Genomic DNA, 25776 nt, shown 5'->3' with positions numbered 1-25776 from the left:
ACAAAGAACGTAAAGGCACTGTTTAAACTGAAAAGTAGCTACACAGCAAGCAAGAAGCATAGTGCTTCCATCACCTCAGAAAACCATGGTTTGCATAATATACTTACACATTATTTTATTAGGGATATGGATATGCTTATTAGATTTAAATGTGATTTCAGGTCTCTAAATAATATATTGCAGATGAAAATTAAAAGAGTGTTAGGACACAGTATTAATTAGATTATTCATAAGTAAGGTTGAGTAGTATTTTTAGTTCTGCTGCACAATATTTTCATCTTCAAAGATAAGAAAAGAGCAGAAGAGACTTTACGATATCTCCTATAAAGTGGTACACTAGGAAAAGACAGGTTACCAAATATGTAATACATGATTCCATTTGGGAAAACAATTATATATAAATATATGAAAAGCACAAGAAGAGGACTTGGCAGAAATTTCCTTTTATTGTATTAAAGCCATTAAATATTTAACAATAATTTGTAGACAATGAAATCATAAATGTTTTAACTTTTTGTCAGAGATGCTTATTTGCTAACTCAATTATATTGAGTGTAGGTTAATTATTTAATGACACAAAATTCCCACTTGAATTCCTTCCATGTATGGAAGGGAGTCTAGTCTAGCAGTTAAGAACATGGGGGTTGGTTTTTGAAGCCTGTGAGTCTATTTCTGTTTTGTAAATAAGTTCATTTGTATCATTTTTTTTAGATTCCAGATATAAGTGATATCATATGATACTTGTTTTTCTCCATCTGGCTTACTTCACTTAGAATGATAATCTCTAGGTCCATCCACGTTGCTACAAATGGCATTATTTCATTCTTTTTTATGGCTCAGTAATGTTCCATTGTATATGTGTACAACAAGGACCTACTGTACAGCAGAGGGAACTATGTTCAATATTCTATAATTACCTATATGGGGGGAAGAATCTGAAAAAGAACAGATATATGCAGATGTATATCTGATTCACTTTGCTGTACACCTGAAACTAACACAACATTGTAAATCAACTATGCTCCAATATAAAATAAAAAATTAAATTAAAAAAAAGAACAAGGGGGTTGGAATCAGACCAAGCTGGGTGTGAATCTGGGCACCATCACTAAGTATGTGACCAACGAATAGAAATTGACCTCTCTAAACCTCATTTCATCTGCAGCAATAGTACCAGCCTGGCTGGTGTGTATTTTTGATTGTTTAATTCCTGAGAGTTAAATAAAGTAGTGTAAATTAACATGATTCTTGGGACATACTGGAAACTCAGTAGGTGCTGACTACTGGACTGAGGTACTAATAGTACTGAAATACTTCTGTCCTTCACTTGACTTCCTTGTACTGATTCAGCTTCACTGGGTTGAATCATTCTTGTCATGATTTGAAAATGGTAGGTACGTGGTATTTTTTCTTTTGCCCTTCCTTTTAAATTATACTTTGCTGGGTTCAAAACGTTTGAATCCTAAATTGTTTCCTCTGAATTCTGAGAAGACTGATCAACTGCCTTCTAACATTTAATTTTATGTAAGAGAATATTGATCCCAGTTTGATTATCTTCCTTGTAAGTAACCTCAATATATATAAATGTTGTCTCAAGTGTTGATCTTGACTTTTTCATTAATATTCCTCAATATGAGATGGTCCCTTTTCATCACATCACAAGGGTGTGATTTCTTTCATTGCCTGAATTCTTTCTTTTTTTTCTTTATTATTGGCTTTCTTCCATTGTTCTGCTCTCTCCCAGATATACATTAAATATAATGTCCTAAATTATGTCTCTATATTTGAATGTTTCTTTCATTAGTCATAATCTCATCACTATGTCTTTTTTCTATTTATTCTGAAAGACCCTGGACAGAATCACCAAGTAGCAATAATCTCCTTACCATCCTCATTAATTGGCATTAGTCACATGAAATTCTTCTATGGTCTTTTACACTATGAAACCTATTCTTTCTGGTAACTTCAGTGTCATTCTTGATTTACTTATAGAGCAATAATAACCCTAAAGCATTGCCTTTTATAATATTAACCAGAGAGAATGTTACTTCAAATTTTCTCATTGTATCTTATCAAATGCTAACTTCCTGAAAACGGCCCCAAAACACTCCAGTGATGAAACACATCTAAGGGGAAGCTCTACTTTGATGGTCTTAATAGCATCTCAGAGTGGAATGGGAGAGGAAGGGTATTTATGAGGTTGGGGGGGGGGTTGGTTTCAGTGTATCTTTTGATGAAGGGGTGGGGGGCCTGACTGGGATTGAATGAGTTTGTGACGTAAGAGTTTAGGATGGGAGGACATATGGAGAGAAGGATTCCAAGGTGACTGTTAATTTTCTGCTGCCACTACAACAAATTATCACAAAGGTAGTGGCTTGAAACAAATGTATTCTCTTACAGTTCTGGAGGTCAGGAATCTGAAACCAGTTTCACTAGCAAGAGTGAAGCTGTTGGCAGGGCTGGTTCCTCCTTGAGGCTCTGGGAAGGATGGCCTCATTGCCTTTGCCAGCTTCTAGAAGTCACCCATATCTCTGGACTATGTGTCCTTCCTTCATCTTCACAGCCAGCACTGTAGCATCTTCTTCTGTAGCCAAATCTCCCTCTCCCTCTCCCTCCCTCTTATAAAGGCATGTGGGATTATATTTAGGGCCACCCAGATAACCCAGGATAATCTCTCCATCTCAAAATCCTTCACTAATCACACTTGCAAAGTCCCCTTTGCCAGGTGGGGTAACATTTGCAGGTTCCAGGGATTAGCAATAGAATATCTTGAGGCTTCAAGAGTAGACAGTCATTTGGTGCCATCCACTTTACTCAATGAGGTTAAGTCTTGTAGTCTCTACTGCATATTATTAAGACAAAGTTTCCAGTACCTGTTATTAAGATAAAGTTATCTTTAATTAGATCTTCCTACACAATTGTTTCCTCAAAACATAAAGTCACGTGAGTGAAGATGCTCTTGGATGGTAATCATAATAGACTGTGTGGATGAATCCGGGTTCCTCCATCCTTTTCTTAAACTCCTTGACATCCATCTACTAAGTTGGAAAGATGTTACAGTGACTAATTTAGTAGTTGGTTCACAGTCATAGACACGTCTGCATCAGTTTGAAAATATAACTCAGCCCATCTTAATATCAGTAGCTGTTAGTCATCAGATCATTAAGCTTTATTCTGATTATATGATATATATATTTCTTTTGCAAGCATAACCCAGATGTAAGCTGCACTCATCCTGTCCTTTACGACTCAAGTTCACAAAAATTCTTATCCTGGTGACTCTTACTCCCTAAAGATTCCTATCTGAGGCCAGAGGAACGCAGGGAATAAAGATCAATGGTTCTCTCGCTCACTTCAAGTGATGCTTCCATTCCTTTTACTTCGTGTGGGAAACAGCCGGCAGCCCACGTATGCTGTCCCTTCCCAGTGGTTAGTAACGCATCGCAGGACAACCCTAATTCCTCCCCGCCTTCAGAACACCAGCGGAAAGCCATTCCCACCAACAACGTGCCTGCCCCTGCCACGTCTGGTCCCAGCCCCACTCCCCAGGGTCAGCACAGGGCTGGTGGAACCCCAGGGGCTGCCACTCTGTGTGCCGGCAGCCCCCACCATGCGTGAGGGCGGGGGCCCTGCAGGCAGCAGCTCAGACACTCGGACGGATTGATCCACATGCACAAGCTGGACAGCCGGCCTCCTGTCCACTGGAGGACGTGGTCTGGGGGGACTGGAGCTGGATGCGCCCACAGCCCTGCCAGGGGCTGGGCCAGGGTGTCTGCGGTGCCTGGCGCTGTTCTCGTCCATGGCTGTCACCCAGAAAGACACAGAAGAGCAAAAAATGGGGGCTCATAACAGGGGGGTTTACACTGGGTTCTGCTGAGGTTAACTATTAGACACTGTTCTTAAATGCACTGTGGTGACCTGGCGAATGGGAATCTCGTTTGGTTCTTTGTCTAGTTTTCTCAGTCCCTCCATCACACACACACACAGAGCTTTCTTTTTCTCTTAGAACCAGCTTAAGAGTAAGAACTTCTGCTTTTAGAGTTTTGGTTTTACCCACAAGATCCTTTGCAAATAGAGATATTTTTACTTGCAGAGATGAATAAAGGGCGTCAATAGTACATGTTAGTTTATTTCACATCAGTTTCAGCTACAACAGAAAGGGCGCTGGCCAGGAAGCTAAATCTGGGTTTGAGCGTGGGCTTCACGACACACGACCCACGTGGCTTCCAACAACTTGCTTCTCCTCATCTGGGAAATAAGCCTTGTATCAACAGCCTCACAAGACGCTGAGGTGGTTACCCAGGAAGTGCAGGTGCCAATGCCCAGAGCACAGCCTGCTTGTATGAACTTGTAAACTGCTGGATGAACGCAGGTGTCTCTGGGTCCATGTATTTTTAGTATTTTTCTATTTTTAAACATTCATAGAGCCCACTTTCTACCTAAGGCGCTGCCCTAAATGCTTTGAAAAGCAAGAGAAGAATTGTCCCTACCCTCCAGAAATTGAAAATTTAGAGGAAAGGGCAAATGCAAAAAAAAAAAAAAAAAAAGGAAGGCCATGTTCAACAGAGATGCAAAGTAAGCCATAGGTCATACTCGATAAAATCCGGAAAGACTCCACATAACAGGTGGGATTTGCGCTGAGCCCAGAGTTTGGGTGGAATGAGAGTAAGTCTGGGTCATTCTCCATTTGCGTTACTTTTCATACCTCTTCCCAAACTGTTTTCTGAAAATGCAAATATTCTTCCTTTATCCACGAGAACAGTTCAATCTCTAAATTTGCACGGCCGCTCACATTCAGGTCCCTTCCCAACAAAACAAAGGAAGCCCAGTTAGTGAGACATCTTTCTCCTGGAAACCTGGTAGAATTAGGAATGAAGGTTTTCTGCTGTGCCCCTGGCGCTCCAGCAGGATGTACCGCAGCTCTGGCACCAGGAAGAGGGTAGACAGTTCGGGGGGCAGGAGAGGGGTCAGGAAGGACTCCCTGCCCAGATGGCCCTGGAGCCACCAGTTAAATCCTGAGTGGATGGTCACCAGAGTCACGGTGGAGTCAGGAGGTGGGAGCTTGCATGGAGGTGGGTGTGGGTGGAGGATACCCCAAACAGAAGGAACAGAATGGACAAGGCCCCAGAGTCGCTTTGGGCTGGAGTGTGGGGCTGTGAGCGTCGTGTGTGGGAGCCAAGAGGTTTAGGAAAGAGAAAGTGAGACAGGAACCCGCTCAGTCAGTGACCAGTCCTGAAGAGCACTGTACAGGCTTTAAAACAGTCATCACTTCTCGGTCACGGGAATGAGTTGCTGAGAACACTGAAAATATTCCCATCAAGACCACTGAGCCAAAGTTTGAATGTCTTTTTCTATTTTATACACTCATGTTTTGCCCAATATATGACATTCTCACCCTGACAACGCTGCAGTGTCCTCAGGACCAGCACCCTGGGATGTGTTTGTAAACCTAGGTGTTCCTGGGATGTTTCTTTCATGTGAAAATCAACCACCCCGTGGGCAGAGCAGAAGACCAATACTGAGAAGCCCTGCTCTGGGCCGGAAGGTCTTAGGCAGCGAAGGACATGTGATGTGTCTGATCTTGGGAAGGACCATTCTGGCCGAGGGAACAGATCGTTTGGTGCGACCCGGGGAAGGGGTAAAGGAGGCGGTAGTGGAGATTAACACCAGGCGGCCCTGTGGAAGGCAGGCATTGTGGGGAGAGGATGGACGGGACTGGACTGAAGGACACACCTGTGCAAGGTGAGAGAGGATGGGTTAACACGCTGTTTAACCAACCCCTTAGTACTGGTTGTGCTGAAGCCACTGAAACCCGTTCAGGAAGCTCTTGTCAGATGGGGTCAGAGGACACTGGGGTTCAGGGTGTTTGGAGAGCCAGGGACCAGTGCCCCCAAGGTGAGTACGTACCCTGTGGAAAGGGAGGCCTGGGATTTCTGTAGGATTTCCTCACAGGGCTCCAAAAATCCTCAGTTCACTAGAGATCTAAGAATCTCAATCACACTGAAACTAGCTGAATTATTCACTGAAACCCACATGCTGGCAGGTGCCCAGTCGGTCCAGCTGATATTTCAAAGTCTAAACTTCTGAGGCTCTCAGGTTGTCCATGTGAGGGTGACTCAAAAGCCAGGTGAGAGAAAGGACTACAATGTGGGTGTTGAATAAGGAGCGCCATGGCTTTATGGACCCCAGCCCCTGGCTCAGCTATGAATAAATGAAATGTGCATTACCCATGCACCTATTGACGTCAGATGAGGAACACGTTTTTATCAACTTCATGAGCAATATGTATGTGAGTCTTTCAGTCTGTATTCAGTTCAGATCATAATTTTGAAATTCTTCTGTCAGTTAAAGAAATCTGTTCACTATTTACTCAGGGGGTAGATTCTCGAATCGATTTTAAATCTACAAATCACTCATGGTCCCCTGCATAGTGAGTTCATTCTGTCTTTTAAAAAGGGAGTGTTTTTTACTCCTCTGTCAAAACCTAAATTCACAAATGACTAGAAGCAAAGATTATATTTTGATTGCCTTGTAGTAAGAATTCAAATGGAAATGACAGACATTGGAACTTATTTTGCCTGTGACGAGTCATGCTATGTCTAAATATGTCAATTTTCAAGGCAAAAAAAAAATAATTTTACCATACGCTCATTATTTTCTGTCACATTGGAAAGTGTCCACTTTTTCAAAGTTCCCATTTTGCTCTAAGACGTGAACAAATTAGGAACACGTACATAAAAAAGGACTTTGCTTTAAAAGGTACACACGCTGAGAAATATCTGACACAACAGTCTCTTATTCTTTCAAAAGGTTAAACCAATGTGACTGGGTTAGCTTAAAATATATCTCAAAAATTAGTAAGTTAAATTACATTCAGTTAAAAGCAACCTGTATTCACCAAGAACATGCTATTTGCTTCTGTTCAGGTGTGTATTCTACCCGCTAGGGGTTCTGAATTAAACACTCCTACAACCCCATCACCCCTTTTTGTTTCTTCCTTTATGTGGCAGTAGAGTGGAACTCAAATCAGATTACTTCACTCTCTTGCTTAAAAAAACACTAGCTGTCCCTTGGTGATCACGCGACTCCTCACCTCTACCTCTGCTTCTCACCTGAGTCACTGTCAAGCCAGCACCCTCACTTGCTCCCACGCGGTGGGTATTGTGCCCCGTCAACCAGAACCATCTCCTGCCCCTGCACTCTCTCCTCCAGGCCAATTCTCATTGGTCTGGTTTATTTGTCTCTCTTCAGTTTTCCTCATACAAGCAATAAATATGATCAATATAATGTTTTCAAGAATCTGCCTAATTCGTGTATGTTCTGTATTTATTTAAAAAATGTTTTATCATATTAATTGTATGTAATAATGTAACTATTATACATTCAGTCAAGAATCTCATTAATGAATTTTTAAAGCAATCATTTAACTTAAATGACATCACCAGTAAATGAGAACATTTTAAAAAGAAGTCTCGCCGCATAGAAAATCATGTATAGTTTTGATGTACCCTCTACAGACAAGGGACATAAAATATCATTAGAAGGATAAGAAATGAAGTCACAGAACAATTACTTGGTACGCAGAACATTATAAAACAATACTGTACTTGACATAGTCAAACCCCCAACTTTAAGAACTCTATCAACAAATGAACTTGTCTACGGAATGGAAACAGACTTACAGACATAGAGAACAGACTTGTGGTTGCCAAGGGGGAGGGGTTGGGGGAGGGATGGAATGGGAGTTTGGGGTTAGTAGATGCAAACTGGTATATATAGGATGGATAAACAACAAGGTCCTACTGTACAGCACAGGGAATGATATTCAATATCCTGTGATAAACCACAATGGAAAAGAATATGAAAAGAATGTATGTATATGTATCACTGAGTCACTTTACTGTACAGCAGATATTAACACAACATTGTAAATCAATTGTTCTTCAAGAACAAAAAAAGAACTGTATCAAATAGGAAAACATAACGCACTAATGATAAATAAAAATATAGCAAGTAGGACTTCCTAGGTGGTACAGTGGTTAAGAATCCACCTGCCAATTCAGGGCACACGGGTTCAAGCTCTGCTCTGGGAAGATTCCACATGCCGCCAACCAACTAAGCTCACACGCCACAACTATTGATCCTGTGCTCTAGAGCCCCTGAGCCACAACTATTGGGCCCATGTGCCACAACTATTGAAGCCCACGCGCCTAGAGCCTGTGCTCCACAACAAGAGAAGCCACTACAATGAGGAGCCCGCGCACCACAATGAAGAGTAGCCCCCACTCTCAGCAACTAGAGAAAGTCCACGTGCAGCAATGAAGACCCAACACAGCCAATAAATAAAATAAATAAATAAATTTATTTTAAAAAAATACAGCAAGTGGTAGGGAGTTGGGAAAGGCAGCTCTCAGTATAGACCAACCGACATCATCAGAGTCTGGTGTTGGGTGTGAGGACGTGTAGAATGTGGCTGAGCACAAATACTGGAAAAAAGTCCAAAGGCAACAGAGGAATATATATCTACAGGTATATCATAATCACTTGAAAAAAGTTTTATGGCCCAAAGCAATTAATCAATTAATTTTTTCAAATAATTGTTTGAAAAATACATAAAACTGGTAACTGAACTGTTTCCATAGCTTAACTGGTCAGTTCATTCAAAATGGTCCCTGAGAGATGGTGGTTGTCAGGGGCAATGTTGGTCAAAGGTACAAACTCCCGGTTTTGAGGTGAACACGTCCTGGGATGTCACATACAGCATGGTGACTCCAGTTTTCAACAACATGTTGTATACACGAAAGCTGCTAGGAGAGTAGGTCTCAAATCTCCTCACCAGAAAAAAAGGGACCATGTGAGTTAGTGTTAACTCACCTTAGTATGGGGGTGTGTTAACTGACCTTCATGTGGGAATCACTTCAGTGTATACATGGATCAAATCACGTTGCACACCTTAAACTTGCACAATGTAATGTGTCAATTACATCTCAATGAAACTGGAAAAATATGACCATTAAAAGACAAAGTCAACTTTCCAATGAATAAATAAGTAAAAGGAACACTAAATATGTGTCTTATATGGGATAATGTTGCTGGCTTGAGCTTAATTGAAGCATAATTGACATAAAATTAATATAATGATTTAATATGCTATATAAATGGGCATCAGTGACAAATACTTACTATAAAACTGTTTCTTGAATTACTAAACATTAACAATGTTTTTTTCCCCTAACTTTTAGTGTTGAATTTATTTCCAAAACATTTTTAGTGTATTATTTTAAGGCCATTTGATAAGGAGATAATTTTAAGTGGCAAAGGGTATGAGGACTTGGAAGGAAGGAAGGAAGGAAGGAAGGAAGGAAGGAAGGAAGGAAGGAAGGAAGGAAGAAAAAAAGAAAGAAAGAAAGAAAGAAAGAAAGAAAGAAAGAAAGAAAGAAAGAAAGAAAGAAAGAAAGAAAGGAAGGAAGGAAGGAAGGAAGGAAGAAAGAAAGAAGAGAAAGAAAGAAAGAAAGAAAGAAAGAAAGAAAGAAAGAAAGAAAGAAAGAAAGAAAGAAAGAAAGAAAGAAAGAAAGAAAGAAAGAAAGAAAGAAAGAAAGAAAGAAAGAAAGAAAGAAAGAAAGAAAGAAAGAAAGAAAAAGAAAAAGAAAGAAAAAGGAAGGATGGGAGGGAGGGAGAATTCTTGCATTATACTGTAAAAATACATTGTACTAGTAGTATATATGAGGACTTAAAAAATTGTGAAGGAAAAACTGTGGACTCATTTCACATACAAATTGTGTCTGATAAATCACTATAGACAGTTCTAACTTTCCTTATGTATTACTTTTAGAGCTTTTATTTTCTTTTTTGTCCCTTTTTTTTTTTTTTTCTTTTTTCAAAAGATAAATAGTTTCATTTTGTAGCACTTACTCCAGTAGAAACTCTGGGGATCCTAGTCTGGCCTAGTAATGAAATGTTCTGTTTTGTGGTGGACACTTGCACACTTGGTGCTGAAATTGCCTAGATAACTTACACATATTTAACAATATGTCCCATTGTCTTCAAATACATTTTCTCTTTTTTACTTTAAAACAGCTCTTTGGTTGAGAGCACACCACAAGGCTAAGGTCATCAGGTGATAAAGCGTACTGCCCCCAAGACCTGTCCAAACAAGCCTTCTCACTCCTGAAACAGGGGATGAAAGGATCTCTTTCCCATGCCTCAAAAAACCTTTAATTTTCCCAATGAAAAAACTGAGAAAAAGCTACACAGATGAAAAAGATTGAGTAAAAGGCAACCACAAATAGCAGAAAATAAATTTTACATTTAAAGGCATGGCTCTTCTTTCGAAAGTTTACATCTGAAACTCCTCCAGGATTATAAGATTCAAAAGAAAATGACTGAGGTGAGGAGAACTCAATCTGGAATTTATTTTAGAGTCTGATCTCTGAACTTAATTTAGCAAATCAAAGAAGACTCAAAGTCTGTTTTCCTAACAGAGTCTCACTCAAGGGGCCTGGCTAGTGAATAAGGGAGATAAAACTCATGTTTTCTCCTAATAAATTGCTTCTAGAATCCAGAGTTGGCTTAAGAGAACTTAGCTTCTGGATCATTGCCAATAAGCTTGAGACGGTGGAAGCAAATGGGACTTTGGTCTGTAAACACAGTCACGGGCATCCTCAGATGCAAACTATGTTCATATGTTAAGTACGTATGTCTGTCCATCTAGGATTTAAGAAGAATGTCTCACTAACATAGTTGGTTCTCTAAGAATGAAAATACAGCCAGATCACAACTGTTCTATGGTTTCCAGTCTACTTCAAACAGACAGCTTCGTGTTTACTCCTATCAGTCAAGTGGAATCCAAACGGAATTGAATTCTTAGTTTTAACTCAAGTGAACCGTGTTCTCAATCCCCCAAAAGTCTTTTCATAAATATTTTGGCATTGGTATATGCATAGTTCTTGGGCTAGAAATGAGGTCCAGCCTTTTGCTCATCAATTAATTTTCTGCTGCTCGTCGACAGGCCCCAGAAAACTCCATCTTCAGCCAAAGAGCTCGGTGAACCTGCCTGCTCAAGGCCTGGAGACCCGTTTGCTATGGGAAGGCATTTTTCCCAATGCTTCTGGGCAAACTCATAACAAGCAGGGGAGAGCTCCCCTCCGTAATACACTTTGACCGGTGGTTCTCTGGTCCGGGTGTGATCCTACAGAGCTCAGTCCTGCTGGCTGTGTCTCAAATAAGACACTCAAAGTCTCACTTATGTCTTATGCCATTTTATTATTAGCATGAGGGAGAATTTAATGGAAAGTCATCAGGAGTTTACGTCTTCCTCTGCAGCTGCAGGCTTTGTCAAAAACTCTCCACCCCATCTTCATCACCTAGATTTTTATGAATCCCTAATCCACATGCAAATGTTTCCATTTTCTCTAATACAATTTTAGGGCCCCTAAAGTGTTAAAAAAGAAAAAAAAAGCTGTGGTGGTAACTCATTTACACGGGATGAATCCCCACAATAGGGTTCTCTTTTCAGTTTCTATAAAATAGTATCCAATTCCAAAGAAAATGCTTATTGTTTACTAAGAAGACGTATTTATTTGATTCTTATACTTTCCTACTATTAGTTCTAGTTTCCCAGTTTCCTAGGTAAACAATAGATGCCAATACAGGAGAAGCCAATGGATTAAAAAGAACACAATTAATTCTCTGCAACTGACATACAATGAACACATTTGTATAGTAGACCCATGTGTGTCTTAGAGTAATCAAACGTAGAGAATGTACTTTTGTTTTTATTTATCTGAAAAAATGTTGCCATCTCTGGTGTGAATTACTGCAACCCTTTTCTCTCTGACTCTTCCCACCAGGTGCAGGGAACCATCCTCCCGGCTCCCAATTTCAACCCCATGATGGACGCCCAAATGCTTGGGGGAGCACTCCAGGGATTTGGTAAGCCTGGTGATTGCCAGCACCTTTTTTGGTCATCTTTTTCTGCACTTCACCTTGTATTACAACTGTCATAGGGGTGCAAATAGCTGATACCTAACAGAAAGCAAACAGATTCAAACAAAAAGCTGGGCAAAGAAGTACAACAAGAAAAATAATAGTAAAGATGGGTAGAATTGCCTCTCACAATTGCAGATCTGGTCTTGACGTGTTTTTGCCTTAAATTCTTAAATGTCTTACCACTAACTACTAAATGAAATTCCAAACCCAAAAACGTAATCTGGGCTAAACATCCTTTTTCACCCGTCTTTGTTTTCTAGCCTGTGTCCTTTGCTACTTCCACATCAGCCACATCAGACTTCCTGCTGCTCCCACAGGGCATGTGCTTTTCTACTTCCCTGAAAACTGGCCCAGTAACCCCCCTGCCTGGAAGGCTATCCTCTTCTCCTCTACTTGGATTTCAAATTCTCTTCCTTCAGGAATCCCTTCAATTGAGCCTTCCTCTTTGAACCCTTCTCTGTCCTCCAAACTCATCAGTCATGCCAAGCCCGGCACCTGCTTCCGCAGTGTCCTGCCCCCAACCCCAGCTCCACCTGCCCCGTCCACCCCTGTCTGCCTGCTGACAGGCCTCTGAGCTCCCAGGGCCGGATGCTGGCTCAGGTGCTTATAAGTGGATGTCCACGAACTAGAGTTTAGGAAAGGAATGTAGAGAAAAGGGGAAAATTGTTGAGTTCTTTTAAAAAAAGATTTAATCTTTAAGATATGAAATGGAGCTGTTAAACATCCAACCTGCCCTAAGGAGACTTCTGGCAAGCACAAAGATAAACACTGACAACAGAAAAGAAACATTTGCATAAAATATACAAAGCCTTTCATGAGAAAGCAAGCTCTTAGCTTTGAAGACAAGGTCCACTTTACACAAGCTATAGTGTGTGTGTGTGTGTGTGCGTGTGTGTGTGTGTGTGTGTCTCCACTAGCAGGACCCCAGAGGAAAATAATAAAGGACTTTGAATATGCTATAAAGTCAACTTTAAGAGTCCGCAATGCTTCCATGCCTTTTAAAATAGCAATCATCACCAGAAAAATCTAGAGACAGGGTAACAAAAAGTTATGGATTAACTTTTTCTTCAGGAGAATAATTTTTGCTTTAAAACTATAGATCAGAGCAATCTCTTAGCTGAAAAATTCTCTTTGCGCCTGTTTCAATTTCCTTGTCTTTGCAATTTTAGGGTCAGAATTCGGATTCATTTTGACCCTCGTAGTTTTTTGCTTGTCAGTGTTCGAAATGAAGAATTTCTGGAATTTGGGGATTGATGGCATACTGCCTGCTCTAGCAGGACAGAGCAAGAACGCAGCTCAAGATACTTTGAAAGTCTATCCATCCTGATACTCCTGGCAAAGCGCAACTGAAAATGACAATTGTGAATGTTTTCCTTGGCTACTGTTGGTTTTTTCCAGCTTTGCTGAGACAAAATTGACCTATAACATTGTGTAAGTTTAAGGTGTACCATGTGATGATTTCATACACGTATATTCTGGTAAATGGTTAACACGATAAGGTTAGTTTACACATCCTTCTTCTCACATAATTGCCAATTTTGTTATTATTGTTATGATAAGAATATCTACTATTTATTCTCCTAGCAAATTCCAAGTATGCAATACAGTATTGTTAACTGTAGCCACCATGAAGGACATTAGATCCCCAGAACTTATTCCTCTTACAACTGGAAGTCTGTACACTTTGAGTGACATCTCTTCCTCTCCTCCACCCCCAGCCCGTCGCTGTTTCTATGAATTCAACTTTTTTTTTGGATTCCATGTCTAAGTGAGATCATACAGTATTTGTATTTCTCTGTCTTATTTCACTCAGCATAATGCCTTCAAGTTTCATCCATGTTGTCACAAATGGCTGGATTTCCTTCTTTTTATGGCTGAATGATATTCCATTGTGTGTGTATCACATTTTCTTTATTCATTCTATTGCTGATGGACACCTAAGTGGTTTCCGTGTCTCAGTGATTGTGAATAATGCTGAAATGAGCATGGGTGGAGAAAACTCTTCAAGAGAGCAATTTCATTTCCTGTGGATAAAGACCCAGCAGTGGAAATCCTGGATCTTATTGCAGTTCTACTTTTAATTTGTTGAGGAACCTCCAGAATGTGTTCCATAGAGGCTGCACCAATTTACATTTCCACCAACAGTGCATGGAGGTTCCCTTTTCTCTACCTCTTCGCCAACACTTGTTATCTCTTGTCTTTTGGGTGATGGCCATTCTGACAGGTGTGAGGTGATGTCTCATTGCAGTTTTGATTTATATTCCCCTCATGATTCATGGTATTGAACATCTTTTAATGTATTACTTGGGAAAATGTCTATTCAGGTCCTTTGACCATTTTTCAATCAGATTTTTTTTTTTTTGCCATTGAGTTGTATGAGTTCCTGATATCTTTCAGATATCAACTCCTTATCAGACATATGGTTGGCAAATATTTTCTCCCATTCTGCAGGTTGCCTTTTCACTTTGTTGATTGTTTCTCTTGCTCTGCAAAAGCTTTTGAGTTTGATGTAGTCCCACTTGTTGATTTTTGACTTGGCTACTGTGTTTTACTGAGAAAACTCGGGAGGCAAAAATATACTCAAACGCAAATGAAAATGAGTAGTTTTAACAAAAATTGTCTTGAGTTGTATAACAATTCACCAAGGAAAAGCAGTACCTCTCAGGTAACAACCTCTAACAGAGCAGCCCACTTGCCAAGCCCTAACTGTGAGCAGCAACTTCCCCTGCCCACTCACTCTTAGAACAACTGTGTTTATTTTGTCTCAGCTAACATATATAATTCCCAGATCATGCCTGTGAGACCCTGGGCAAGGGGAACTATTTTTAACATACATGCCTAAATCACGGCAAAGCTGCATCCAAATCAAAATGAATCTGTGAGAAACACTGGGTGCTCTTCAGACTAGACCTCCTCACCTGCTGCTGACTTTGCTCACCATCAATATGATATGAACTGTAGGGTGTATGTAGACCTTCTTTATATAAGTGGAGGAAGTTTCTATTTATTCCTAGTGACTGCGTTTTCCTGTATTTCCCCGAGAAGCCGTCATTCAGCATTTACTAATTCATGTTCATGGTAACTTTGTAGAAACCCACCACGAATAACAAGAACCAACCACACATCATAGAAGCCTGTAAAATTGCTGTGGTTCATCATGCCAGGTTTTCCTATTAAACCGTAAAATAAAAATCTAGAAATTCCTGCCCCTAATGCAATAGGACAAGAAAGAGAAATAGATACAATGATTCTAAAGAAGAAATCAAAATTCTTTGTATTTGCAGAGGACATTATTAATGTATCTCAAAATCCAAGGTAATCAAGCAAAACGTTATTAGAAATTATGAGAGTTCAAAAACTTTTCTGGATACAAAGTCAACATAAAATTCAATGTCATTTATTTCATTAAGCAATTATGTCTTAAGAAACAAAATTAAAATAATATAACTTGAAATACCAATAGATATGCAAATATGAATAATTTTAGCAAAACCTAGTTTCTTGTCATTTGCAAAAACTCCACAAATCTTTACTAAGTCTTTTATAAAAGAAAAACACTTTAATTCAGCAGATACATCATGTTAGTAACAGAAAGAAAATTTTTCTAAATTGATCCCTAAGTTTACAGTTACTTTAATTGAAATTTTAATAATATTTTTGAGATCCTTATGAAATTATTCTGAAATATCTGTGGAAGGATAAATGAGCCAGAATTGCTATGAACTTTGAAAAATGGAGAGGTATTCAGAGAGGTAGGTTGTTGGATAATCCCAGTAGAACAACAACAAAACCAGAAGACTATATAATAATTGCATAAGGGTGGTGATAGAAAAATCAACAATGGATATAACTGAAAAATCTTCTATTTATGATTAAAAATGCATTCATCTGGACCACCTATCACACAGTCAACAGACTCCTTTAGAACCATCTAACATCTCTTGGGTCCAGAGCTTAACCTGGGGGCCCATGCTCCCTGCTGCTCCATGCACCAGGCGGCCTGTTTTCTCACAAACCCGAAATTCTAGCCTTTAGAGCTGATTCTCTGCCTCCCTCCCCCAGTTCTGCACTTCCAGACCATTTCTCTCACCTGAATAGACACCCTGCTCCCCTTTTGGGCTCTTACAGGCACAGTCACCCAGGTACATCCAGTCCCTTGCCCTCATTCACTGGATGTTTCTGCACCTGACTCATCACTTTCCTGTGATCTGAACACATGACTTTAAACTCCAAAAAGATGATCTGCTTAACATCCTAGCACTTCAATTCATTTTTCTCTTCATCTCCATAATTTGTCAAAGTAAAATCGTAAGGCACAGAACTCAACAGGCAGGGAAGGCTTTACGAAAGAGGAGGGAGACTCAACTCAGCTCCTCTGAAAGAAAAAGCAGGTGAGGGCTGAGTGAGTGGGAAGTTCTAGAGGACATAGGGGTGGGGGCCTTGGTCAACGCAATGAGGACATCTGAATCTGCTCATTGGTACTTAGGGTCCCGCCTGCCACAGAGCCCAGGAGACCACAGCTTTCTTGGTGATTATATTTCAAAGGGATGCAATCCAAATCCTTGAGAAAGTCATTTCTGGGCATTAAAACTGGCAAGTGATCAGGAGAAGATTTACATCTCAAAGGGCTAAAGAAAGAATTTACAGCCACAACTTTTCCAGAGTAGGTGCTTGGAAAAAAAAAAAATCAAGGACTTATAATCAGGAGAAGGCTGTATAAATTTTGGTCAAGGTAAGAGGATGCTAAGGCCCTCCTGGTCACTCTACCACCACTATAGTTACAGCTAAATTTCCTTGAAGCAGTTGTGCATTCAGGCATTTTATCAGGTTGACAGGTTGATGCAGGAGGAAGCAGGGGGGCCTCAGAGCCCAGGAGCAGAGCCTCTGTTACGAGGAAGAGCTCACCCACCCCTTGGCAGGCACACAGCCTCCTCCTCTCACAGCTCCTTCCCCAGGACTCTTCCTTCTTTGGAGGTTCTGGACCACAGCAGTTACTTTTGTCCTAATGTACACTGGTTATAAGTCATATCAAACTATACAGTGAGAAAGACACACAAGGCATATTCAAACAGGAATCAGGGAAGCCTTTTATTGGTGGGGTAGGAGGGGTCACGGAAGAAAGACCACATTCTTCACTCCCTTGTATTTTTATTGAATCTTTTTAAAGAAAAATCTGTAGTTGTAGCACAAAGAGGAGAGACAGGAGGTATCTTGGCCACGTCAGGGGCTGCCCTGTGACTTCCATTTGAATGGGAATCACTCCCTCCCTGCAGGAAGCACCTTCGGGGACAGGATGGTTTGATCCCTAGACAATGGGTTCTTCCCACCTACAGGCGGCAGCTCACGACTCTTCAAATATGCCTCTTTTCCAGGCTGCGACAAGGACTTGCTGATAGACGTCCTGACCCAGCGCTGCAACGCCCAGAGGCTGGTGATCGCCGAGGCCTACCTGGGTGCCTTCGGCCGGGTGAGTCCCTCCACCCCCACCCATTTCTTTCCAGGGAAACTCCTGAGAACCCTCAGAACAGGTACTATGACCCTTTTCAGTCTCCAATTATAAAGGCTTCCAACGTCACTGCACATCAGAAACAGTTCCTCTGCCGCAGACGTGTTGCACAGAATGTGGGAAAGAGACACATCAAAAGTGCCTTGTGTGAGGTGTGACCCCACCATCCCTTTCTCAGAAATCATTCAGCTTCATAAAATCGGCATTCTGATAGCCCGACACCGCGAGCTGGTCCCATTAGGCTAAAAGCACTGCCTGGAAATACCCCTGCATCAAGCTCTAGGAAAGGCACACAAAGGAGCTGAGGCCCCAAAATAAGATCTTTCCCTGCAACTCTCTAGAGGTCCTCACCCACCTCTCCACCCAGGCAAATTCCCCACTAGCTTGTCTTCCCACAGCTGCAGTTAGAGACCATTAGGAAAGAATGGCGCTTAAAAATAGTTTCAGGCAATAAAACTACCCAGAGTGCTTTAAAGTAATCACACCCCAATTTCGAAGTAAAGTGCCATTAAAGATTGCTGTCTTTTGTTAGGCATTTAAACCACAGATTCAGAACAAAAACTCCTCAGGCCCAAAGGACCTAGAATAGCAATTTCTTTGTCAACTGAGCATTTTCAATGAAACACCTTCATAAATCTTTCTCTGTAAGTTAGTCGTTAAAAACTTACTCCATCTCCAAACCTCAGTCTTTGAACAACTACAGTACACGAACAAAGGTATCCCCCGGGGTTTAGAATGAATGAGGAATCCAAAAAGCCACCACTACTCATGAAATTAGCTGAATTAAGCCATAGAAGGAGACCAGTTTTGCTTTTTTCCAGGTAAAACTGTTACTTTTCTTCTGTTCCTATGACACCACTGCTAGTTTTCAAAAAGAATGTAAAAGCCATACAAGTTGCAGCATTAGTAATTCAATGTTGTTTAATACGCATACTGCCATAAGAGAGGTTATTTTTCAGTAAATTCTTAACCCAAATGTTTATCTGTGCTTTTCATACATCAGATTAACTTAGGTAAAAGCATTGCTTTATCTTTCTCTACAAAATTACCCTAAAACAGACTAAAACAATTAAGAAGTGAGCTGTTTACACCTTATCAGACACCTGATCCTCCAGAGAAGAGCCCTCACCACACAGGGGGTCTCAGACTGGTCAGACTCCCTATGGTGGGGGACCCGGCTCCTGGGAGCTTGGGCACCCTCAGACGAGCTCAGCAGGGGCCCCTCTGCTCTGAAAGGCCCCATCAGATGTCGGTTACCGGGTCTTCTAGTCACTTTTCCTGTCACGTGTCCCTGGCTCACACTGTCCTGAGTCCATCCTTCGCCACATGGTACCCAGATAGATGCGAAAACGCCCTCGGAGCCACTCCCCACCCCCTGGCCCTTACCCTGGGTACCTCCCAAACTGAAGCCAAAAGGAGTCCAAATCTAAAACTCCACTTTTCCGCTTTAATCTCTGAGTGTTAATCTCAATTCCCCTATAAATACCCACCTGGGCACCAAATTCAACCCACGCACCCCCCCAGGCTCAACAAGTCCCCCAGTCCCTTGCTGCTCCACACCTCAAGCTGGCTCACCCCCTCCCACTCCACCCACAGCATCAAAGGGAGGCCCTGCTGGTCTGCAAACTGACAGCAGGCTGCCTGGCACACATGGTGCTCTGTTCACTCCAGAGCCCAGACCTGCACACCCAGGTTGCCTCAGACACACCCCCACAACACCACTGTACCACGTCCTCTCCTGCAGGCGCCCAGTCCCAGGGGCCACACTGCCCTCCCTCCCCCACCAGGTGTGCGGGTTTACCTTACCTCCTGCCTCCTCAGCCATCACCTCCTGGAAATCCGGGACCGGGTTACTGGCTGCCACCCTTTCCTCCAGAGTCCAGCCCGGGTCTGACACAGAACAAGCACTGCATTTATAGAATTCCACTCTGCCTCTTAAAAAAATAGTAGAAAAAGAAAAACATCCCTTTAGGATCCACTTTATAGTTAAAAAGAACATTCACAAATTGCCTAAATTTCCCTTTTCCCTCATTCCCTGCTCTGGCTGCCCCAGGTCACTCTGCCTGAACTTGGGAGGGCTTCCTGACCTCCCCCTCTGCACAAGTTCAGAATGATTTCTTCCACCTGAACAAGGTGTGTCTTCTGCTAGCTTTCCCTTTCTGAGGGAGAGTTTATAGATTTCCTTTATGTTAATCATTGATATTCTTATTTCTTATCAATGTGATAATCAAGATTAGAGGAAATTATTTTCTTAGCTACTGAGTAAGGTACAATTCTAGGCATGTTCCATAAATACCTATTATTATATACTTGACTCCTGTCTACTAGATCCCAAGTTCAAAAAGGAGGTAATAAAAATGCTGAAGGAATTAAGAAAGATTATTGATAGAAATGCAGATCACTGTAACCAGCAATTAGAAACTATAAAGAGGAGCCAATCAAAATTAGACAGCTCAATTGCTGAGATAAAAAACCAAGCTACAAATAATGAATAGCAGACTAAATAATGCAGAAGAACAAATAAGTGATCTGGAAGATAGAATAATGGAAATCACCCAATCAGAACAGCAGACAAAAAGACAAATGAAAAAAAAAAAAAAAGCAACATATGAGATCTGGGGGATAATATGAAGTGTACTAACCCATGCATAATAGGGATCCCAGAACAAGAAAAAAAAAGAAAAGGGGATTGAAAATGTATTTGAAGAAATTATGGCTGAAAACTTTCCAAGCCTAAAGAAGAAACTAGATGTCCAGGAACAGGAAGTACAGAGGGTCCCAAACAAGATGAATGCAAAAAGACTCACACCAAGACATAATTAAAATGGCAAAAGTGAAAGATAACGAGAGGATTCTAAAGGCAACAAGAAAAAAATAAAGAGACATATACAAGGGAACCCTCATAAGGCTATCAGCTGACTTCTCTACAGAAGCTCTGCAGGCCAGAAGGAGTGGCAGGATATATCCAAAAGTCCTGAAAAGGAAAGAGCTGCAAACTTGGATACTCTACCCAGCATGATTATCATTTAGAATAGAAGGAGAGAGAAAGAATTTCTCAGACAAGAAAAATCTAAAAGAATACAGCAATGTTAAATCTATGCTAAAAGAAATACTGAAAGGTCTTCTCTAAACAGAAAAGAAGCAAGAATCTATAGGAAGGGGAAAAACACAACAGGAAAGGCAAATATATAAAAGGATTGATGATCACTTAAGCCAATACACAGATCAAAAAGCAATCAATTTTTTTGTAAAAGTGATTATAACTACAATTAACAGCAAAAGAGTAAACATGAAGATTAAAAACAGAATGTCAAAGTTACAAAATGTGGGGGAGGGGAGTAAGAAAATATAGGTCTTTAAGAATGTGTTTGAAAAAAAAAAAGAATGTGTTTGAGTTTATATGACTGTCAGTCTAAAGCAAGTAGATATAGTTATGGGCTAACACACTTGAAAACCAGGGTAACCACAAATCAGAAACATATTATAGATTCACAAAAACCAAAAAGAAACAAACTTGAGCATAGTACAAAAGAAAATCATCAAATCACAAAAGGAAAAACAAAGAGAAAAAAGGAATAAAAAATCAACTGGAAAACAAGGTTTGAAATGACAATAAATACATACTTATCCAAACTTACTTTAAATGTCTATAGACTAAATGCTCTGTTAAAAAAACACAGAGTGGCAGATTGGATTAAAAAACAAGAACCTAGAATATGCTGCTTACAAAAGACCAACTTTAGGGCAAAAGACACACATTAAAAATGAGAGGATGGAAAAGATATTTCATGCAAATGGAAGTGACAAGAAATCAGGGATAGCAAAACTCATATCAGACAAAATAGGTTTTAAAATAAAGGCCATAAAGACAAAGAAGGACGTTATATAATGATAAAGGGATCAATACAAGAAGAGGACATTACACTTGTTAACATATATGCACCCAATATAGGAACACCTAAATAAATAAAACAAATACTAACAGACATAAAGGGAGAAATCGATAGGAATACAATATAGCAGGAGACTTTAACACCCCACTGACACCAATGCATGGATCTTCCAGATAGAAAATCAATAAGGCAACAGAGACCCTAAAAGAGACAACAGGGCAGTTGGACTTAATTGATGTCTACAGGACATCAAAAAAAAAAAAAAAAAAGACCAGAATACACATTCAAGTGCACATGGAACATTCTCTAGTATGCATCACATACTAGGATACAAAACAAGCCTCAACAAATTTAAGGGATAGAAATTATTGCAAGCATCTTTTCTGACCACAGCAGCATAAAACTAGAAATCAACCACAGAAGAAGAAAAGGGAAAAACAGTCACATGGAGACTAAATAACATGCTACTAAAAATACCAATGAGTCAATGATGAAATCAAAGAGGAAATCAGAAAATACCTTGAGACAAACAACAATGAAAACACAGCCTTACAAAATCTATAGGATACAGCAAAAGCAGTTATAAAAGGGAAGTTCATAGTGATGCAGGCCTTCCTCAAGAAAAATCTTAAATAAACAACCTAACCTACCACCTAAAAGAACTAGAAAAAGAAGAACAACAAACCCAAAGTTAGAAGAAATGAAATATTAAAGATCAGAGAGGAAATAAACAGAGACAAACAATAAAAAAAAAATCAATAAAACCAAGAAGCTGGTTTTTTGAAAGGATAAACAAAATCAACAAACCTCTGGCCAGGCTCACCAAGAAGAAAAGAGAAAGAACCCAAATAAACAAAATAAAAAATGAAAGAGGAGAAATATCAACTGATACCACAGAAATACAAATATAATATGAAAATACTTCAGTTATATACCCAAAAATTGGACAACGTAGAAGAAATGGACAAGTTTCTAGAAACATACAACCTGACAAAATTTATAATTTGAATAGACTGATCACTAGAGTGAAATAGAATCTGCAATTAAAAACAACAACAACAACAAAAACATCTGTCTGCAAACAAAGTCCAAGAGTGGATGGCCTCACAGGCAAATTCTACCAAATATATAAAGAAGAACTTATACTTCCTTCTCAAACTCATCCAAAAGATCAAAGAGGAGGGAACACTCCCAAAGTCATTCTATTACCCTGATACCAAAACCAGACAAAGAGACTACAAAAATAATAATAATAATAAAATTACAGGCCAATATCTTTGACGAATATAGATGAAAAATTCCTCAAAAAATATTAGCAAACCAAATCCGGCAATACATAAGAAGCATCATACACCAAGATCAAGCAGGATTTATTCCAAGGTCTCAACAATGGTTCAACATAGGGAAATCTATCAATGTGATACACCATGTCAACAAAAGAAAAGACAAAGTCTCAATAGACAGAGAAAAAGCATCTGATAAAATTCAACATCCATTTGTGATAAAAACTCTCACCAAACTGAGTACAGAGGGAACATATCTCAACATAATAAAAGCCATTTATGACAAACCCACAACCAACATAATACTCAATGGTGAAAAGCTGAAAACCTTGCCAGCTAAATTCTGAAACAAGATAAGGATGCCAACTCTCACCACTTCCATTCAACATAATATTCAAAGTTTTAGTCACAGCAATCAGGCCAAAAAAAAAAAAAAGTACACAAATTGGAAGGGAAGAGCTAAAATTATCACTATATGCAGATGACACAATACTATGTATAGAAAACTGTAAAGACTCCACACAAAAACTATTCAGCAAGGTAGCAGGATACATAATTAACATACAGAAATCTGTTGCATTTCTACACTAACAATGAGATATCAGAAAGAGAAAATTAAAATATCAATCCCGTTTTAAATCACTTTAGATTTTCAGATAGAGGATGTTACTTACAAAGCAGAAGCAGAGACACAGATGTAGAGAACAAACATATGGATACCATGGGGGAAGGAGGTGGGGGATGAATTGGGAGATTGGGACTGACATACACACTATCGATACTATGTATAAAGTAGATTACCAATGAGAACCTGCTGTATAGCACAGGGAACTCTAGTCAGTGCTCTCTAGTGACCTAAATGGGAAGGAAATCCAAAAAAGAGGGGATATAAGTATATGTATAGCTGATTCATTTTGCTGTACAGTATAAACTGTACAGCAAACTGTAAAGCAACTATATTCCAAAAAAAAAAAAAAAGACCTAAAAAAAAAAAGAAAGAAAGAAACCTAGGCATAAACCTAACCAAGGAGGTGAAAGACATATACACTGAGAACTATAGAATGTTGATAAAGAAAACTGAAGATGATTCAAAGAAATGGAAAGATATCCCTTGCTCTTGGGTTGGAAGAATTAATACTGTTAAAATGGCCATATTGCCCAAAGCAAGCTACAGATTTAATGCACTCTCTATCAAATTACCCATAACATTTTTCACAGAACTAGAATAAATAATCTTAAAATTTATATGGAATCATAAAAGACCCAGAATTGTCAAAGCACTCCTGAGGAAAAAGAACAAAGCTGGAGGCATAACCCTCCCAGACTTCAGACAATACTGCAAAGCTGTAGTAATCAAAACACCATGGTACTGGCACAAAAACAGACATATGGATCGATGGAACAGAACAGAGAGCCCAGAAAAAAATCATACACCTACAACCAATTAATCTTTGACAAAGGAGGCAAAGATATGCAGTGGAGAAAAGACAGTCTCTTCAGCATGTGCTGCTGGGAAAGCTGGACAGCCGCATGTAAATCAATGCAGTTAGAACACACCCTCACACCATAGGCAAAAATAAACTCAAATGGCTTAAAGGCTAAAATATAAGACATGACACCATAACACTCCTAGAAAAGAACAGGCAAAACATTCTCTGACAGAAATCCCAGCAATATTTTCTTTGGTCAGTCTCCCAAGGCAAAGGAATAAAAGCAAAAATAAACAAATGGGACCTCATGAAACTTACAGGTTTTTGCACAGCAAAGAAAATCACAAATGAAACAAAAAGATAAGCTATGGACTGGGAGAAAATATTTGCAAATGATGCAATAGACAAGGGCTTAATTTCCAGAATATACAAACAGCTCACACAGCTCAATAAAAAAAAAAAAAAAAAAATCCAATCAAAAAATAGGCAGAAGACCTAAATAAATGTTTCTCAAAAGAAGACATACAGATGGCCAATATGCATATGAAAAGATGCTCAACATCACTAATTATTAGAGAAATGCAAATCAAAACCACAATGAGGTACCACCTCACACCAGTCAGAATGGCCATCATCAAAAAGTTTACAAACAATAAATGCTGGAGAGGGTGTGGAGAAAAGGAAACCTTCCTACACTGTTGGTGGGAATGTAAATTGGTCCAGCCACTGTGGAGAATAGTATGGAGGTTCCTTAAAAACCTAAAAATAGAGTTACCATATAATCCTGCAATCCCACTCCTGGGCATATACCTGGAAAAGACAGAAACTCTAATTTGAAAAGATATATGTACCCCAATGTTCATAGCAGCACTATTCACGACAGCCAAGACATGGAAACAACCCAAATGTCCCATGACAGATGAATGGATAAAGAAGATGTGGTACACATATACAATGGAATATTAGTCATAAAAAAGAATGAAATAATGCCATTGGCAGCAACATGGGTGAACCTAGAGATTATCATACTAAGTGAAGTAAGTCAGACAGAGATATACAAATATCACATGATATCACTTCTATGTGGAATCTAAAATATAATACAAATATTATATTTGTATTTGAATCTATATAGAAAACAGAAACAGACCCACACACATAGAAAACAAACATGGTTAGAAAAGTGGAAAGGGAGTGGGGGAAGGAATAAATTAGGAGTTTGGGATTAACATATACACACTACTATATATAAAACAGATAAACAACAAGGGTTTACCTATACCACAGGGAACTATATTCAATATCTTGTACTAATCTGTAACTGAATTACTTTGCTGTATACTTGAACACAATATTGTAAATCAACTATACTTCAATATAAGTAATTTCTAAAAAAACTTACCACTGCACAGTGACAAAGCAGCTTGCACGTGTTTTTATAATATAAAATTGCCCAAGTATTTACCCAGTGAATATCAGGATGGGTAGAATTTAAACAACGTCTAAGTTGCACTTTGTATGGGCCTACATCACTGAGTGTTTCAACAGCATATAACGTTTTTTTTAAAACAATAGAAAAAGGCATAGAAGTTAAATGCATACAAAACTACTATTCCCCTGAGCATATTCAGACAAGCAGAGTGCTAGTCATCCTTCTAATGCCTTGCCCTTGAGTG

At 39.6% G+C, this 25776-nt stretch overlaps 1 protein-coding gene across 1 annotated transcript in view; it reads left to right on the top strand.

The window, feature by feature from the left end:
* ANXA10 (annexin A10) overlaps window positions 1-25776 on the top strand; it is a 69705-nt gene that overhangs the window by 15877 nt on the left and 28052 nt on the right. Inside the window, exons 2-3 of the mRNA XM_057724681.1 lie at window positions 11850-11931; window positions 17361-17455. Coding sequence (XP_057580664.1) covers window positions 11850-11931; window positions 17361-17455 — 177 coding nt within the window. The remainder of the gene's footprint in view (window positions 1-11849; window positions 11932-17360; window positions 17456-25776) is intronic.

This window comes from Hippopotamus amphibius, chromosome 2 (assembly GCF_030028045.1).
Source record: "Hippopotamus amphibius kiboko isolate mHipAmp2 chromosome 2, mHipAmp2.hap2, whole genome shotgun sequence".
Taxonomy (NCBI): domain Eukaryota; kingdom Metazoa; phylum Chordata; class Mammalia; order Artiodactyla; family Hippopotamidae; genus Hippopotamus; species Hippopotamus amphibius.
This window is presented reverse-complemented; position numbering and strand designations above follow the sequence as displayed.